This window comes from Microplitis mediator, chromosome 7 (genome assembly GCF_029852145.1).
Source record: "Microplitis mediator isolate UGA2020A chromosome 7, iyMicMedi2.1, whole genome shotgun sequence".
NCBI classification, from domain to species: Eukaryota; Metazoa; Arthropoda; class Insecta; order Hymenoptera; family Braconidae; genus Microplitis; species Microplitis mediator.
The window spans coordinates 18,172,206-18,191,309 of record NC_079975.1 but is presented as its reverse complement, the minus strand read 5'-3'; the positions used below and the strand labels follow the sequence as shown (position 1 = coordinate 18,191,309).

The 19,104-nt window shown below is 29.6% G+C and overlaps 1 protein-coding gene across 1 annotated transcript in view; it reads right to left on the bottom strand.

The window, feature by feature from the left end:
- The window catches only part of LOC130671741 (putative uncharacterized protein DDB_G0288537), a 124,921-nt gene that overhangs the window by 72,349 nt on the left and 33,468 nt on the right, over window positions 1-19,104 (bottom strand). Inside the window, exon 7 of the mRNA XM_057475811.1 lies at window positions 3,226-3,404. Coding sequence (XP_057331794.1) covers window positions 3,226-3,404 — 179 coding nt within the window. The remainder of the gene's footprint in view (window positions 1-3,225; window positions 3,405-19,104) is intronic.

Genomic DNA, 19,104 nt, shown 5'->3' with positions numbered 1-19,104 from the left:
TCATAAATTTAGTGAATAAACAATGTGTTTATAAATTATATTATGAAATTATAATATGTATTATTAGGTAATATTATGAGGTAATAAAACGAAATCTAGGGATGTGCGAATCGCGTTCGAATCGAATCGAATATAACTATTCAATTCGAATTTCCGAACTATTTGAATATTTAAAAATTATCCGAAAATTTTTGTACGAGTTGTAACTTTTTAAATTATTCGATTGACTATGAGACAATTTTGATCAACCTTTAAAATTTTTTTTTTATTTTTTTCAAAAAAATACACGCTTCTTGACTTAAATTTTTATCATTAATATCATCGATTTCATAAATTTAAGCCTCAATAAAAAAAAAACATTCCACTATTTATTATTTTTTTTAACTAAGATCTATGTGTTAAAGTTATTTTATTATGGAGAAATGTAATTAGATATTTATTTGTCTAGCATAGAAATCTGCCACATAAAAATGTCCTGCATAGAAATATCCTGCATAGAGATATCTTGCATAAAGATGTCCTGCAACAGAAATGTCCTATATAGATTTATCTTGCATAGATATGTCCTACATAGAGATGTCCGGCAATAGAAATATTCTGCATAGGAAAGTTTTAACATAGATTTATCTTATAACATAAATGTCCTTCATATAACTATGCTAGCAAGAAATCTACTGCAGGGAGTTATCGCATCATAGATTTATCAGTTGGTACGCTTGTAACCATGGACGGTATGAACCACTTGTTCTGACTGTAACTATAGTGTATTGTTACTGTAACTATACAGTATACTTCTGAAAACAATATTTTTTTCTCCGTGTAGTAAAACTAAAATATTAGGTCATTTCATTACGAAATTTGGTATATATTAGTATCACAGGATTTAAATACAAATTAATAAAATTAGAAAAACATCCAATTCTAATCAACTTAACGGTAATATGTATTTGGTTAATAACAAAAAACAGACGTTACCCGGGAAAAAATTTTAGTACTAACATTTTATAAAATTTTATAAAATTTTATACTGAAAATGGCCTGGTAAAATTTTATCAAATTTTATAAAGTTTTATCAAATTTTATGAAGTTTTATAAAAATTTATAAAACTTTGTAAAATTTCATAAAATTTTACCAGGCCATTTTCAGTATAAAGTTTTATAAAATTTTGTAAAATTTTATAAAATTTTATAAAGTTTTATAAAATGATTTTTTTTTTCCGGGACGGGTCACCCATCCAATTAATGGCCACCCTCGATGCTGCTTAACTTTTGTTATTGAAGAATCGTAGTCTGCTCCGCTCGTCTATTGGTTACTTGTAGCTAAGAAATATTCATGGCTGTATTTATGATTACTCATGAATACTTATCAGCCATATTTCATAGTTTAATTTATAATTATATATAAAAAAAAAGATTTGGATAATTCAACTATCGACTGTTTAATGGACATAAAATTTTAAAATTAATTTAATTTATTGATTTTTATTTTTGAATTAATGGCGAAACCTTCGAACTTTTTCTTGAGTAACGACGATTTCATTTGAATTGCTAGTTGACAAAATAAAAATTTAAAAACATTAAATTCAAAATTATCACATTATGTAATATATATATAAATATGTAAGAGAAAGGGGTGGCGGGGGTAGGCAAAGCGAGGTACTTCTAAAATTTTATAAAAAAAAATTTTTTTTTTTTAAATCTATTATAACCATCCCAAAATTACTTTTGTAAATATAATTGAGCATTATTTCGAATTTTTTTCGTTAAACTTTTTCAAGAATCTAGTGCCGGTCGAAAAATGTTAAAGACTTTTGTATTATGATAAAAACTATTAAAAACTTTTTTATCTTCCTTTGCATCCAATAATTGTGTAAAATATAATTTTTCTTAATGTAAATAACTTACAAAAAATTTTAATAAAATCAAACTTATTCAATATTCAGAATTTTTTTTTTTTTTTACATTTTTCTAGGGGTACCCTGCATACATTTAGGTAATCAATTATATTTTTTATAATATAATTTTCATATTTGTTTATCACCATATTTTGCCCGCAAAAATGGAATTTTTTTTTTTTTTATGGCCATTGAAAATTTTATTTATTTACTTTGAATTTCTAACAATTTTTATAATAATTTGTAATAAACGTTATAAAATTGTGTGACATTTTATCAAATTTTACAAAATGCTACCCTACACTAGATGCAATAGTGGCATCAAGTTCTCTAAAGTTTTATGAAATATTATATAATTTTATAAAATTTCGTACAATTATATAAAATTTTATCTAATTATTACTCCCCTTTTGAGATCTTACTTTATAAAATTGTATAAATTTGTATAAGATTTTATAAGATAGCATATAATTTTATGAAATCGTATACAACTTTATAAAATTTTATAAAATTTCATCTAAATATTACTTCTCTTCTAAGAACTTACTTCATAAAATTATATAAAATTGTATAAGATTGTATAAAATTTTATATAATTTTATGAAATCGTATAAAACTTTATAAAATTTCATACAATTATATCAAATTCCATTTAATTATTATTTCCCTCACTAAGATCTTACTTTATAAAATTTTATAAGATTGTATAAAAATTTATATAATTTTATGAAATCGTATAAAAGTTTATACAATTTCATAAAATCTTATAAAATTTCGTACAATTATATAAAATTTTATCTAATTATGACTTCCCTTTTAAGATCTTACCATATAAAATTTTATAAAATTTTATAAAATTCTATGAAATTTGATAAAATTATATAAAATTATATGAAATTCTATAAAATTTCGCTGTACAGTCTTATAAAATTATATAAAATTTTATATAATTTTATACAATTGTATAAAACTTTATAAAATTTTGTTATATTTTATACAATTTTATAAAATGTCATACAATTTTATAAAATTACATTTATTTATTACGTTCCTTACTCAGATCTTACTTTATAAAATTTTAGAAGATTTTATAAAATTTTTGAAGATTTTATAAAATTGTATAAAATATTATAAAATTTTATAAAATTGTATGAATTTTTATAAAATTTTGCTGTAAAATCTTATAAAATATTACAAAATTTTATAAAATTGTATAAAATTTTATATTAGTTTATAAAATTTTATAAAAACATTTTTTCCCGGGTAGTTTAACCACTCATTAAACCTAATAAAATTGTAAATTAGTTTCATGTATAACTAATAAACTTACCACGCCGTCTGGTGACGATTCTTCAAATCCCTGAAACGCTGGCATTGTTGGTGGCGTTGTACTCATGTCTAATGGACCAGGTAACCAATCGTTTCTCGATGGTGAACTTCCATGAAAGGATGTTAAGTGTCTTCCACTTTTCGTACCAAGTCGTGGCCTACCACGACGTGCTCTTCGTCCTGTATTGAATAAAACAATTATTTAAGATATTTACAAATTAAACAAATGAATGTAACATGTATCTATACACGGAAAGATTGGAACCCGACTGGTTACTGTTCTGCAACCGACTCGGTATGGTGCAGAACAGTAACCAGCCGAGTGCTAATCTTTCCGTGTATTAGGGTGTTCTTTATAAAGGTCACTTTTGAATTTCAATCGTTACGCCCCTTCAAACTCTTCTAAATAACTAAAAAAAAATTCCTGCAAAGTTGTAGCTCTTAATTTTAACATTAACTCGACCCCAAAACAGCCGAAGTTTTAATGGGAAAACATATGTATTTTTTTAAATTAAACTTTGAATATTTGTATCTCTAGTAATAATTGATGAAAAAATTTGAAACTTAGCACGAACTTAGTTACTTGTACGATGTTTAAAAGGGTGTAATCGAAAATTTTTTAGAAAGCTATTTTATTATTTCTAGACTCGAACAAATTTCAGTTTTATTTTTCTTCCAATTTTTTGCTTTTCGTCAACAATCAAAGAAATATTTGATAATTTCTGTTATTTATAGAGGTTATGTTTATAATTTTGGAAACTGATGATAGAATATAACTATTTTTAGAATTTTTAATTGAAATTTTTTTACATTAGATTGATTTGTTTTTAAATGTTATAAAATAAATATTAAATTACTCGCATATTGTGTCTGTTATTATGGTATATTTATCAAAATGCATTAGAACAAATAATTTTTAATGAATGATTTCATCTATTTATGATAGAATATCCCATGTATGAACCGCCAGGCATACAACAATGCCGATGACTGGCCTATTAATGGCTTGCAATCATTGGCCAATGATCAAAATACCAGTATTGGGCCATTAATGGTTGATGAGTGGCCCATGGATCTTGTATCGATATCGCCAGTGATACACTTGGCCAGTCATTCAGCCAATGGTTGGCCGATTAATAGGTAACCTTGGTTGGCCGATGATCGAATTACATTAACGGGCCAGTAATATTCAATAACTGGCCCATGGATTTCGTATCCACGGTACTGGTTAGACAATCGGCCAGTCATCCAGCCGATGGTAGACTAATTAATGATTATCGATGGTTTGCCGATGATTAAAAAACATTCTTAACCCAGTCGTAAGCTACAGAAGGCTGACAGTATTTTGATCACAATTTTCGCGCTATATTATAAATAGATGAAAAATTAATATATTAATAATTTTATTAAATAGTTAAATCTTTATTGAAGTATTTATTAAATATTTAAATATTCATTGAAATATTCATTTAAAATATTTTATTTAAAATATTTATTTTATTTGATTTTGTTTATTTTTTTTTTAATAACAAAAAGTGATTCTTTTTTTTTTCTTCTTCAGTTTGAAATTTAAACGAGTTATTTTTAAATTATTATTTTTTTCTTTGCGACTAGACTATAGACTCATATACTTGTGGAAGTTAGTCGAGATTATAGTCTATTGTGAGATCTCGCTCCCTACACGTGGTGTGTTGTGTGAAATTGTACAAAAAATATTACTTATTTTATTTAATTATTTATTATGTCGCACAATTATTATCGAGTAAAAAAACACTATAACTTAAGTCTGTAGATGATAATGGTGGCGATGATTGTAGTGGAGTTAGAGATGAGGTGAATAAATTAGAAGATTTGGAGGTTAACCATTTCGAAACTCCAAGTTATGAATCACTATCAAATACTATTGATCACAGTGATCAAGTGATTGAAAATAATGGTGAATTTAATTATTGTGCTAGTGATAATCGTGATGTTAGTAGTGATAGTGATGGACTATTATTTAGATAAATAATTTACTATAAGTTAATTATATCAATAATGTAGTAATGATTACATATAAGTATGTGAAATTTAATTTATGTTGATTTATTACAATAAATATTCAATAACATCTTCAGCTTAATTGTTTAAACTATTGCAAGTTTTATTGTTGAAAAAATTTACTTTTTAGATTCTACGTTGTATTATAAATTCAAAATTTATTATTTATGGGCCGTCTTTAATTATCATCATTGGGCCATTCAAGTAGACTATGTTCGCCCGATGATAGTTCGCCATGGCTGGGCCATAATATTTGTCAATACTCGGCCGATGATAGTTTGCCATGGCTGGGCCCAAGTTAGGTTCCAGCCGTTACCCGTTAAACGGCCAATCTTGGTTGTCATTACTGTGCCAGGCTAGTATGCTTGGCACCCAATCATGGTACGATAGTTGGCCATTCATAAAACCCTACACGGGTTATTCTTCATGTCAATGTATGTATGAGTTGTAAAATTGTTTAAATGAAAGATATGATTACATATTTTTCTATGCATATTAACGTTAATTAACATTTTTATAATATCCTCAGTAACGTGTTTCTTTATTTTTTAAATAAAATAAATGATCTTTTATTTTAATTAGATTGCAGCTGATTTGGATAAAAGAATAGAAGAGCAGAAAATTTATTTACATTCTATAAAAGAACGACAGCAGCCTTTTTTGGTATTTGTTGGGCCTTTATCGTCTTAAGAAGCATTTTATGTTATCATTGATACGGTTCGATATAAAACAGAATCTGCTCTTGAAGCATTGGATTTAACTTTCCGAATTTTCTTCGCTTGCAACTGCGAATATCCTAAGTCAACGCAACAAACGTGGTTGTTCGTTCAAAAAGTATGTTACAGTTTAACAGATCAAGGAGATAAATGTTCAACATTCTTAAATAAGGCTTTAACTTTTTTCGAAAAGAAACTGAACATTGCAATAGATTGATATTAAGTGTTGAGGATTAGTGTGCTTTTATTAAGTTAGAGTCAAGATTTATTATTAATATATATAAATACATATTAATTTTAAACCAAAAATTTTTTTATTTAACTACTTTTAAGTCAATAGGTTAAATAATAAAAACAATGAATCCATTATCATTTTCGAAATCTTTATCAGCAGCTGATTTTGTAAGTAAATTATATAGTATTCCAGATTTGCCACGAAATCGTGATCATGAACTTCTAAAAGATTTTACTGGCTTTTTGCAGAATAACTTGATCGTTTTGTTATTAAATAATCTAATAGAAAAATGTAAAAATTTAGGTGATTCTTCAGAATCTATTACAGCTTATAAAGAAATGATTAATAATGTTTTGAATCCATTCGAGCCTTTCAAAAGCGAGTATAATTGTTTTCAATACTTTGAAAATGCAAAAACGTACATCCCTCCTCATGAAATGATTGTTGATGAAAAAGATGTATATAAACAAAGTGAAGGAAAAACAATTTTAGAAAAAAAAAATATTGCTATTCAGTTCATTCGATCTCGAATTGTTTTGAAACAATTTTTTTAATTTCAAAACATACTAAATGAAACCTTGGAATATCTAGGTGAATTAGAAAAAAATAATATCCTTATTAAAAATATTGTTCAGTGTGAAAGTTGGAAAAGAAAAAAGAAGCTATTTGGTGATAAATTAGTATTGCCTATTTTTATCTATCAGGATGATTACGAAACCAAGAACCCTTTAGGTAGTCATGAAGACTTAGAGAAGATGGGAGCAGGATATATTTTAATACCGTGTTTGCCTCTGCATTTATCATCAAATACTGAAAATATAATTCTGCTATCTTCATTTAAATCAAATGATGTGAATTATGTTAATTAACGAACAATATTAGTACCGTCAGTTAAAGAGTTATTGTTTTTAGAATCTTCTGGAATTTCAATTTCTACTGACTGTGGTCCGACTCAGATTTATTTCTCACTAGCTGGTGTAATCGGTGATAATCTTGCGGTTCATTCCGTGCTCAGGTTTATCGGTAGTTTTTCGGCAAATTTTCGTGTAGGTTTTGTAAAATTAACCGTAAAGATATTAATTCTACCTTTAACGCATCTTTATGTAAATTACGTACAGAAGACAATTACGAAGAAGACGTAAAAAAAAATGACTCAAGTAAAACTGGCATTGCTGGTCCTTCTATATTTAGTGCTCATTTAAAGACAGCTTCAACAATTGATCTCATGACCGTAGACACAATGCAGGACATATTGGAAGGTATCGCCGAGTATGATTTGGATATGATAATTCATCATTTTATCACAATAGAAAAGTTCTTTTCTCTTCAAATTATAAATGATCGCATTGATGGATTTTTTTTATGATGATGAAGTACGCAATAAGCCACAAGACTTGAAACCTAATCAAATTAAAACTTGTTTCATTGAAATGTCAGCTAGTGAATCCCGCTGTTTTATTCAAAACATCGGTTTATTAATCGGCGATTGGATTCCTCCTAAACATCGTCATTGGCAACTTATTAGGTAGATTTTGTTAAAAATCTAGGTGTTGTACTTGTAGATTCCCTTCAAAAATATGCCTGCCAATTATTCCTATGACGCATCGTTAGCTACTTATAAAAATCAGAAGACGGAATAAAAATTTTTTCCAAGTTATTCTTATGGAAAATAGAAAAGTGCAATGAGGAACCTCTTAATATTAATATTAAGAGCTCTAACTTTCACGGGCGTCTTTTTTTTTTATCTAAATGAAACTTTTGAACCTGTTTCCGAGAAAAAAAAATTCGTTATTTTTTGGATCACCCTAATATATATATATATATATATATATATATATATATATATATATATATATATATATATATATATATATATATATATATATATATATATATATATATATATATATTGGACTGTTCTACTTTGCAGCGATAGCTTTTTTTTGGTAGGGGAAGACGGTGCACAGTAAAACACGGGGACACAATCCCTAGTAGCAATCTTAGTCAAAATCTATAATAAAAGTATATATAGACATAGTATTTTACTGTATGTTGCTTCACTTGCTCCAGACTTGATCAAGATTGCTACTAGGGGTGAAACCAGCGCAATATTCTTATCTGTTTTTAACGAAATATTCAAAGTAATTCACTGCTTAATAAATCGATCAACCGCTTCATAAACCTACGAATTACTTCGAATATTTTGTTTACAAAAGATAAGACTATTATGACGTTTCAATGTGCCTCACTTTACATTTCTCGGTGGTCAAAATAAATGAGCATTTATAAACTTAAAAATAACGCTCAGAAACTGGAATGGAAGTATTTTTCACACTTTTAACGTTGAACCACAAGGAAATCGGTAAAAATGATTCTGAAAAGAAATTTAACCACTACCAAATTAAAACTCACTTTATAAACTTCAACGTTTCCCTAAGAGAAATGAGTTAGGTCTTTTAATTCAAAAGTTGCTTAACAAAGAATTCATGAAAGTGGAGTTTTATTATAGATAATTTTTTTCTCTAACCATTTTACATGGGAATTTAAAAAATCATTTTGTTCGATCCTCTTTTAAGTTAAGGCAAAAAAAAAATTAATTTAAAAAATGATTGCAAATATTAATTTTTACAATAATTAACATGATTCCAATTACACAGAAAAAAAAATTAACTTGGTTTAAGTAAATTATTTTCTTCAAAATATCATTCTGATTTCAAAACATCTAAACTTTTCAATTCAAAAAAAGTTCAATTTTGAATAAATAAATTATGACTTCAATGGAAAATAAAAATTTTGCTTTCGAAAATTTAACTCTTCAAAGAAACATTTTTTGTTTTCAAACAAGATGCATACTTATTTCTCCCAAAAATTTTTAACTTCCCGCTAAGAAAATTGGAAATTTTCATAAATTCGGGAAGTTATTGGTTTTGGTCCGATTTTCAAAAACCGAATTTCTATCAGATCTGGACGGTTTAAGGTTCTAGGAAGTTATTCTGACTAATTTCGAGATGATGTCCGAGTGCCCGACTAGAATTCCTTCCTGATTTGCCTGAAGTACCATAAGGACCTTATCAGGTTAATATAAGGTTTGCCTTATTAGGGCAAACCTGACAAGTTCCTTGTCAGGACCTCATCGGGATATCCCTATTCAAAAAAAAGTTATTTACCATTAGGTCAACCTGATGAGTTCCCGATCAGGACCTCATCAGGATATCCCTATTCAAAAAAAAGTTATTTGCCATCGGGTCAACCTGACAAGTTCCTGATCAGGACCTCGTCAGGATATCTCTATTTCAAAAAAAGTCATTTGCCATCGGGTCAACGTGACGAGTTCCTGATCAGGACCTTATCTGGATATCCTTATTAAAAAAAAAAGTTATCCCATCCCTTTAAATATTTCATTTACAGGCTAAAAATTTAATAAAGTACAAAAGAATATTATATAAAAATCACCTCAATCATTGTAGCACAGATTTTTTACTTCTTTATCAGTTATTCTTTGACATCATAATGAATATTATATTTACACTTTCAAGATCACATGTGTATGTCAGCCCAGTGGATAGCATCGAGGACTTTGAATCGAAAGGACGCAGGTTCGAGCCCAGCAGTTTTCGGGATTTTTTCATCAATAAAAAAGATGTTTACTTTCTCTAATTAATGCTCTCAATACAATAGATAACATTCTCGATCAAATTAAAATTCTCTTATTTTTTTTTTGCAATTTAATATTTTTTTAAAAATAATTACTAATAAGGTAATCCTGATAAGGATATGATAAGGATATCCTGGTAAGGACCTGATAAGGCAATCCTGATAAGGACGTGATGAGGATATCCTGGTAAGGTCCTGATAAGGCAATCTCGATAAGGACCTCATGGGTCTTAAGCGTTACATCCATATCAGGATCCTCGTCAGGATACCCTGATCGGGACCTTATTTGAAATAAGGTTAACCCGATAAGGACCTCGTCAGTCCCTTATGAAAAATTCTAGTCGGGTGTATGTATGTATGTATGTAAATATCTGTATCTTTCGAATAAATGAACCGATTTTGATCTCCAAGGTGGCATTCGACGCAGCTTATTAATTCCTTCAAACTGTGAAAAATTGAGCTTGATCGGTAAGGCTCGTTCGGAGATATTCAAAAAATAAAATTTTTTCAAAAATGTTTTTTTTAAATAACTTGTAATGTGCTCGACGGATTGATTTCAAAATCAACTGGGCTCTGAAACTTGATAAACCGCGTCGAATGCCACCTCAACCATCAAAATCGGTTCATTCGTTCAAGAGAAACCGTTGTCGAAAGAATTAAAAAAAAAATTTTTTTTTTGGTTTTTTTGAAATTTCTCAAAATTGACTCTATAAATCAATTCTAAAATCTAATCAGCTCTAGAACTCTATAAAACGCGTTGATTGTCACCTTAACCGTCTCAATCGGACAATTTGTTTAAGAGATATCGTTGAAGAAAAAATGGTAAAAAATGTTTTTTTTCGAAAACAACAGCATACAAAAGTATTTTCGAGCTCGAAGAAATGTATTTACAACAATGTTTTCGAGCTCAAGGAGATGAGAAAATAGCGGGAAGTTTTGGGGCTGGCCCGCAGGGTCAACCGATAGACTGATTTTTTTCTCTTGGTTTGAGGCCGATAATATTGACTCAGGATGATACCGACTTAATTTGAGTATGGCGCATTTTTTTAATTAGGTTGCTATTTTACTCAATTCGAAAATTTACAAACGTATTTTTCAAATTTATTAATCAGTTTATTACTACAATAGTTACTCATGCTAATTTTTGATTTGGAAGTTTAATGCATATTTTTATTTAAAAAAAAAAATTTATTTATACTAAAAATTTAAATAATATATTTGTTTAATGACCACATCCCATACGAAGTCGCCGTTAATGAAAAAAATGCCGTAGATCGGCCGATGTCTGACTGCCGTCACTCGGCCAAGCATTGGCAATTAGTAATGGTCTAAACCTGGTTAATTACCAGCAGCCGTTTAATTTTTTAAACGACGCTGCCGATGGCTGGCCAATGAATGGCTACTTATGACTGGCCGATTATCGGTTCGCAACGTTGGGCCACTGTTAGTGAATCAGTGGTCCATGATTCTTGTTAAATGAAAAAATCTACTCATCAATTATTAATTATACAAATAACTTATTATTATAGTTTTCTTCAATTAAAAATTAGTTATTTTTGATTTAAACTAATTTTTAATTAATTATTATTTCAATTTGCTGATTAAAGTTATTTACAACTAACAATTAAAATATTTTTTAGTTCGTTATTATTTGCAACCAACAACCGCAATTTTGTAACTTTATTTATAAAAATTAATTTAAATTAAAAAATAAGTATTGAGTAAATTTTCAAAGTAAATGTCATTTTTAATAATAGTGATAGAGCAAGATAATTCAACTGGGTTCTCGATAAATAATCAATTAAATTTAATAAGTTTTATTTTCAAAAATTATGTAATTATAATCAAAATAGTACGAAATTATTATTTTTTTTTTCTACATAATTGAAAATATTAATTCAATTTCTCTGTATATTTTATAAAACCAAATGTTTTTAGTAGAATGAATTAGTAGATCATATAAAAGTATCAGTTCAACATTAGTAGGTTCGTCCAGTAGATAGCGTTCAGACCCAGCAATCAGAAGGACGGCAGTTCGCGCCCAGGTTCCACCAAAATTTTCACCAAGTTTTTTTCACATCATTTACCTTACTTAAATAGTTTAAACGTTAATGATCACAAACTATATTAGGTTAATAATACTAAAATTTTATTTTAGTTAAATTCATTTGCTTGCTTGGTTAATTGCTGGCTGCTATTAATCGGCCGATAGTCGAGCGCCATTAATGGGCCGAGGTTATCATTCCGACTATAAGCCGTTTATCGGCCAATAAAAATTGCCATTGCTGAGCCATTAATCGACATTCTTGGCCTAGTAATGGCCTGATCTAGGGCCGATTTCCAAACTTTGTATGGGACTTTTTATGTGTTACTGTGAAATCAACACACAAAATATGTTGAAAATAATCTCGACCATCACAAAAGAAATCTCAGAAAATTTCAAGTAAAAATGACACTTCTTGTGTTCCTGGCGGTTTTGAATCGCCCTGGAAACACGGTGGAATCACGGTGGATCCACGGCGGTTACACGGTGGATTTTTTGTCATTTAATCACCGTGATTCCACATACACCGCGTAATCACCGTGGATACACCATGGAATGTCGGTAAATACACCGTGGAATCACGGTGGGTACACCGTATAACCATCGTGGAAACACTGTGTAACCACCGTGTATACACGGTGGTAAAATGGCACAAACCCACCGTGTAACCACCCTGGATCCACCGTGTTTCCACTCCCAGGGTGTTTCCAGGGTGATCTAAAACCGCCAGGGGTGTAAATTTAACATACAATTTGTGTAGATTCGTTTAAATAATGCACAGAGGGTGTTGCATTTACATCCAGTCACGTGTTAAAAATATCACTTCTGTTGTTTTAACGCGAGAAGTACGAAGTACTTCTCATTGTGTACCCATACTATCGTAATGATCGCGATGGCCGCGACCGGCATTTTTTATTATCAATTTCATTTTATAATTTCAATTTTAATTATTATGCAACAAGTTCAACTAAAAACATTAAGAGTTCGTACATGACAATGCAAGTAAAATTAAACTTATATTTATAATCGTTTTTAAAATACATAACCTAAACTTTTAAACTAATGTTGATGAAATATAATTATTTTTTTGATATTAAAATAATTGTCATTTTTTTTCGTTATTGTGAAAGAATTTATAGTAACTATTTTATATTTATTTGAATATTGTAGATGAATAATAGATGATATCATATATATTGAACAATACATGATATTATTATTATTTTTTTTTTATTATTATTACTAATATTATCGTTATTATTATTATTTCACTGATGAAGAAACAATTATCTACAGTTGTTTCATTGATTTTAACTTTGCATTAAATAATGTAAAAAATATTTTTGAGAAGTGTCCAAGTAACACAAAAGCGTATGTCAATTTCAACTGTCTTCAAGTGTTGCAAATAACATATGAGTGTGTCGAAGTTAAAGGTTATATTTTCGAGGATTTTGACACTCATATGCGTTACTTTTAACATACACGAGTGTAACTTTTTCTACACAAACGACGTATGTTAAAATAACATAAATAAGTGTCAATCGATCGTTTAACACCACGGCAAGTGTCAATTTTGACAATCCCTTTACTGTGCATAAACAAATCTTGATTTAAAGATCCTGAAACTCCTTGAGCCAAGAACTAAATTCTTGAAGCAAAAAAAAATGGAATTTTTCAAACTAGTATTCTTGGTTCAAGATTATTTCACTTGAATCAAGTTAACTTTTTTTTCGGTGTACAGTTAACCGTTTAGACTTACCTTTTTGATAATTATAATTTTGGGTTTTGAATAAGATTCCAATTTTTTTTTCTACCTTATTAGTTTAATACAGCCAAAGCTTGTAATGAGCAACAATCACGAGTCATAGAGGAAAAAATTGATGAAAAAGCCCAAGATTTAGACTCTGTCCTCACTATAGCTCTCTGCACAAGTTCTATATGTGAGCGTTGCGTATATGAATGATCGCATGTCACTCGTTAATAAGCAACAATTAAACTTGAATAGCACGAGGGGGTATAACGCTTACAACTATAGATGTGACTGAAGTTAATGGAATCACAAAATGTAAAAAAATTCCTGATAAAGTATCAATATAAATTTGCAGAAGCAGCTTAAAGATGATAGTGAATAGCGGAATCGTTTATAAAGAAAAAAAAAACATTAAATATTAAGAAACTTTTTTCGTTTGTTGAACTTCTCACTTAAAAAAATGAAAAATTTCCAGAAAAAACAAAATATGACGTGCATAGATTCGTTCCCAGTTTTTATTTTTTTTCGCAACTATTATGCAATTGCTGTCAACATTCTACTGAAAAAAATAGAAAGTGAATATCTGTTATATTTATTGTCACATTCGATTATTTTGCTCTAGTTTAAACTGATGTCGCGTCACTACTGCTACCAGCAGCTGACAGAAAATAAAAGGAAAATCTAAAAAAAAAGTTTGAATCAGTTGCGTTTTATTTTTTGAGCAATTGCCATATCTGTGCTACTACTGAATGGAATAGAGCGAAAACAGTTAATAAAAGAAAATGGCTGTAGTATAGATTTATTTATATATCAAACCACTGCTTTTTGGCATAAAAAGGATTACAGAGACATAAAAAAATTCAAAAAGGAACGACTTTGTCCGATTCTGAAATAATGAAAAGTTGGTTATTAAGTGTGGTGGTAATATTCCCGGGGAGTTTTGCTGGGTTCCAGTTCCACTTTATACCAGAAGGATTGTCGGTGAGTTAACCAGATCCACTTCATTAACAAATCATTGGTTTCTTTGTCTCTCCAAGTGTGTTTGATTTTCATATCATTATCACCGTAATTTATTCCATTACCAAGGATCTCAAACTTTTACCCGTTATTTTATATCATATTTAAATTTCAATTAATTAAATTATTCAGGGGAAATTTATATAATTATATTGGGAATTTTGGTTAAATAAATTTAATTAATAAGATAATACCCGATCAATTCTTTTCTTTATTTCGATTTTCCAACCCCATAGCATTAAGATTTTCTTTTCCAGCCGCGTGTCCGGTCAAAGACAGAGCGAATCCCGCCTCCAGAGTGCAAGCCAGCAACCACAATTATAAAATTCACATATATCATAAGTTAAACTTACAATTAATTAATTTAACAATTAAATAAAATAAACGATTAAATAAGTTAACTAATAATTAATCAGTAACGAGGGCCGTGGCTGGTTGACACGAGCCAGTCAAGGTCACCCGTTATAACGTACATACATACATACATACATACACTCGGACATCATCTTGAAATTAGTCAGAATAACATCCTAGAACCTCAAAATGTCAAGATCTGATAGAAATTCGATTTTCGAAAATCGGACTGAAACCAATAACTTCCCGAATTTTCGAAAATTTTCAATTTTCTTAGCGGGAAGTTAAAAATGATGAACAACTTAAGCGGAATGATTGAAGTTGGATAGGCAATTTATAATTTTATAGATCAAAATTTTACACTGTCTGAAAAATTAAAAAATAATCAATTTTTCACCATACCTACATCGAAAGTTTAGATTCCTGCTTTGTTTAGAGGGAGGAGTGTCGATCTTTTCTTTTATGAGAAAACAGATGATAAAAATCAGCGCATGCACCATTCTTCCCATAAACAGAGAAAAAATCAAGGTTCTTAGGTGCAGATCTGGTAAAAAATTGTATACACACCACAGAGGAAGGTGAGACTTCCCAATTCACATATTTGTCACCCTCGCCTTCGGCTCGGGTAGGCAATTATACACACGGATTGGAACGTCCTAACTTCCTTCCTAGGTGTGTAATATACTATATAATGTGGCTGGATAAGCAGATTTGCCTACATGGCAGGACCCATTAATTCCGATCCTTTGCATTAGCATAAATTAGGACAAACGGTCGTCTGGTCCTAATGAACCGGGTGAAACCAGAATCACTCAACAAATAATTAGCATTTGAAACTAAATAGGACGCCGGCCCGCCTGAATCGTAAAAGATGGGTAACGAATGGTTGATTGACCTCTCCCTCTGAAGGGTTAACTTCGACTTAGTTTCAATAGATAGTCATGACCATGATAATTCTCGAAAAAACCACTAATCGATCTAATTCTTGTTCTGTTAGGTGTTGTTATATGATGGCACGAACTCTACTGAAAATCACTCTTCAAATCTGTTCCGTTTAATAATAACTAATAAAAAGCTCAAATTGGCAAATTCGGCGTGAAAAAGGACATGCATGATTGTTTTCTCTTTTTTGATACAATTTAATTTCTTTACATAGCGAGTGCTGACAATAACATCAGCGTTCTTGATAAATGTAATACAGTATAGGATAATCTGAGTACAGCCGCACCAGCAGAATAATACCCAAGTGGCTTAAAAAAAAATTGTTTACTATTTGTTAAATTTAAGTTAAGAACAAATGGTTACAAGATAACGAATTGTTTGTTTGAATTTAACAAAAAGTCAACAACTTTTTTTTCTGCGCCACTTAAGTAGGTACAGAATCATAAAGCAGAAAAAAATATAATGGCAAAAAATGAAGGGAGGTCTTGTCTTCTTCCAGATAAAGCAAAAAACTAGTAATACCGTTACAAATATATGCAAGCCCGATAAAGAAAGAAAAAAGTTTGAAAGTTTGTATAGAGACTTCATGCTGGAAAAAAAAAATAAAATAATAATAATAATTAATAGTATAAACTTATACTTTCAATGATATCAAACTGATGATCAGATCGAAAATATCTCGACGAAGTTTATTAAAAAAGTAATTTTCTGTTCATAAAATTTTTTATTTTACGAACCAGTAAAAAGAGCGGATAGAACTCACATAGGTTGTTAGTAGAGAATAAATAAATATCGGAAAACTCGGTCAGACCGTCCCCATACAACCACGACCCCTAGTCAGCCAATTTATAAAAGCTATTTTTTTTACATTACTTACATCTCTAGGGTATTTGAATTGTCATTGTATCCGTAAAATTGTCTTTCACACGAATATCAAGATTAGATTCATCAAAACGTGGCAGAGTCCTAAACTTGACCACTTACACGTGAAGCTCGTATCTGATTCAAATTAAACTATTTCGATGTATCATACTATTTTAAATTCGATTAAAAATACTATTTTTACTTAACCAAATTGAATTTTGTAATAAAAGAAAAAATTCCGTCCTAATATCAAACACAGAATATATCTCAAGCGAGTATATTTCAACATGAGCATGGAGTAAAAGCAGTAATTAGAATGGTGAAAACGCTTTTGATAAAACAGATTAGGTGCAAGGTTCTGCTTAGTTTCAACCTAATCGTAATATTCATGTAATAATTAGTTGCATGACTAATATGACATAATTTGCGCTCTGATTCGATGACGTGAGTAATGTAAATAAAAAACTAAAAAACAGTTAACCCTGCACGCCAGCTTTAAAACTTCCTACTATCTTCGAGTTGCCAGCATTCGAATACATTATTAGAAGTACATCGTCAAATTCTTTAAACTTGAAAATATTTGCTTTTGTAATACTCGCTGCAGAAGTTCGATTTTCGAATGCTAAGTAGCGAGCGTAAAGCACCTGATTTCTGACTAAAAGTAGTACTAGCATTCTTTATGCACAATCAATAAAAGTTCACTTTTCTTTACGGCCATTTCTACTTTTTAGGTAGATTTTTTTAAAAATCTAGGTATTGTATTTGTCCTCGTGGTCAATTTTTCAAGAAATTTTGTCATAACCTATCATAATTGGTTGAGTAGAGTTCAAAAATACCATTCGTTAAAAAATGTATATATGTATGTGTATATATCTATATACACATACATATCGTTCAGTAAAAATAAAGAAAACGAATTATTTTAGTGTGAAGTAAATTAATGTATAAGAATTGTGGGGCATTAATTGTGAAAAACTATTAGTGCAAACTATAAGGGAATTAATTAATTAATACTTGATTTAAACAACAAATTATTAAATTAATAAATGGAGATTTAGTGAAATTAATTAAGTGATAAAATTGTAATCTGAATGAGTTGATGTGGAAATTTTATATTGGAAATTTAGTTATGAAAATAGAGTCATGAAATTTTGGATGAAAGGATTGTGATGATATTAAAATTACAAAAAAAATAGAGTTTTAATTAGAGTCAAACTAATGTGAGGTAAAAGAAACTGTGTCTGTGATGTAGGTCCGGTGGAAAAAAATTTAAGTTATGCTTAAGATGTGTCCAGTGGACAATAGAAATGTTAAGGAAAATGCGGGTTTTTTAAAAGTAGAATTTAAGGAAATAAGGTTTAACGTCCGGTGGACAGTTTTTTATCAAGGTATACGAGACGAAACTGGTTTGTCATAAGTAAATAGTTTGCCATAAGTAAATTAATTTGTCATAAGAAAAATTAATTGTTATGAGGAAAATATAGTTTATAATAAGGAAAATTTATTGTTATAAGGAAAAATAAAAGGAAAAAGCAAGGTGCTTGAATTAATTAAAATTAAAATTGAAAGTTTAAATAAATTTATTTCAGCCTGTTTGATATTCCTCTCCTCTCTCACAACATTAAATTTAACAACGACCCTGAGATTTATAAATAAAATTAAAACAACATCCGGTTCTGGAAGGCCGAGTCCATCTTCCAGTGGCCCCCTATTATTCGACCATAATACTAGGTGCGACCAGACTTGACAAGGATAACCCCTTTGTTATAGGTTAAAGTAGACTGAATAAGTAGATCTTATAAAAGTATCAGCTCAACATTAGTAAATTCGTCCAGTAGTCAGCGTTCAGACCCAGCAATCAGAAGGACGGCAGTTCTTGCCCAGAGCCCAGCAGAATTTTCACCGAGTTTTTTTCACATCATTTACCTTACTTAAATAGTTTAAACGTTAATGATCACAAACTATATTAGGTTAATAATATTAAAATTTTATTTTAGTTAAATTCATTTGCTTGCTTGGTTAATTGCTGGCTGCTATTAATCGGCCGATAGTCGAGCGCCATTGATGGGTTGAGGTTATGATCCCGGCTATAAGCCGTTTATCAGCCAATAAAAATTGACATTCTTGGCCCAGTAATGGCCCGATCTAGGGCCGATTTCCAAACTCGGTATAAGTTGGAAATGCGAGTGTCAAACTACCTTAAATTTTTTTTTTATAATCGTTTTAAATCGATTCTTTTAATAAGGGATACCCGACTCTGATAG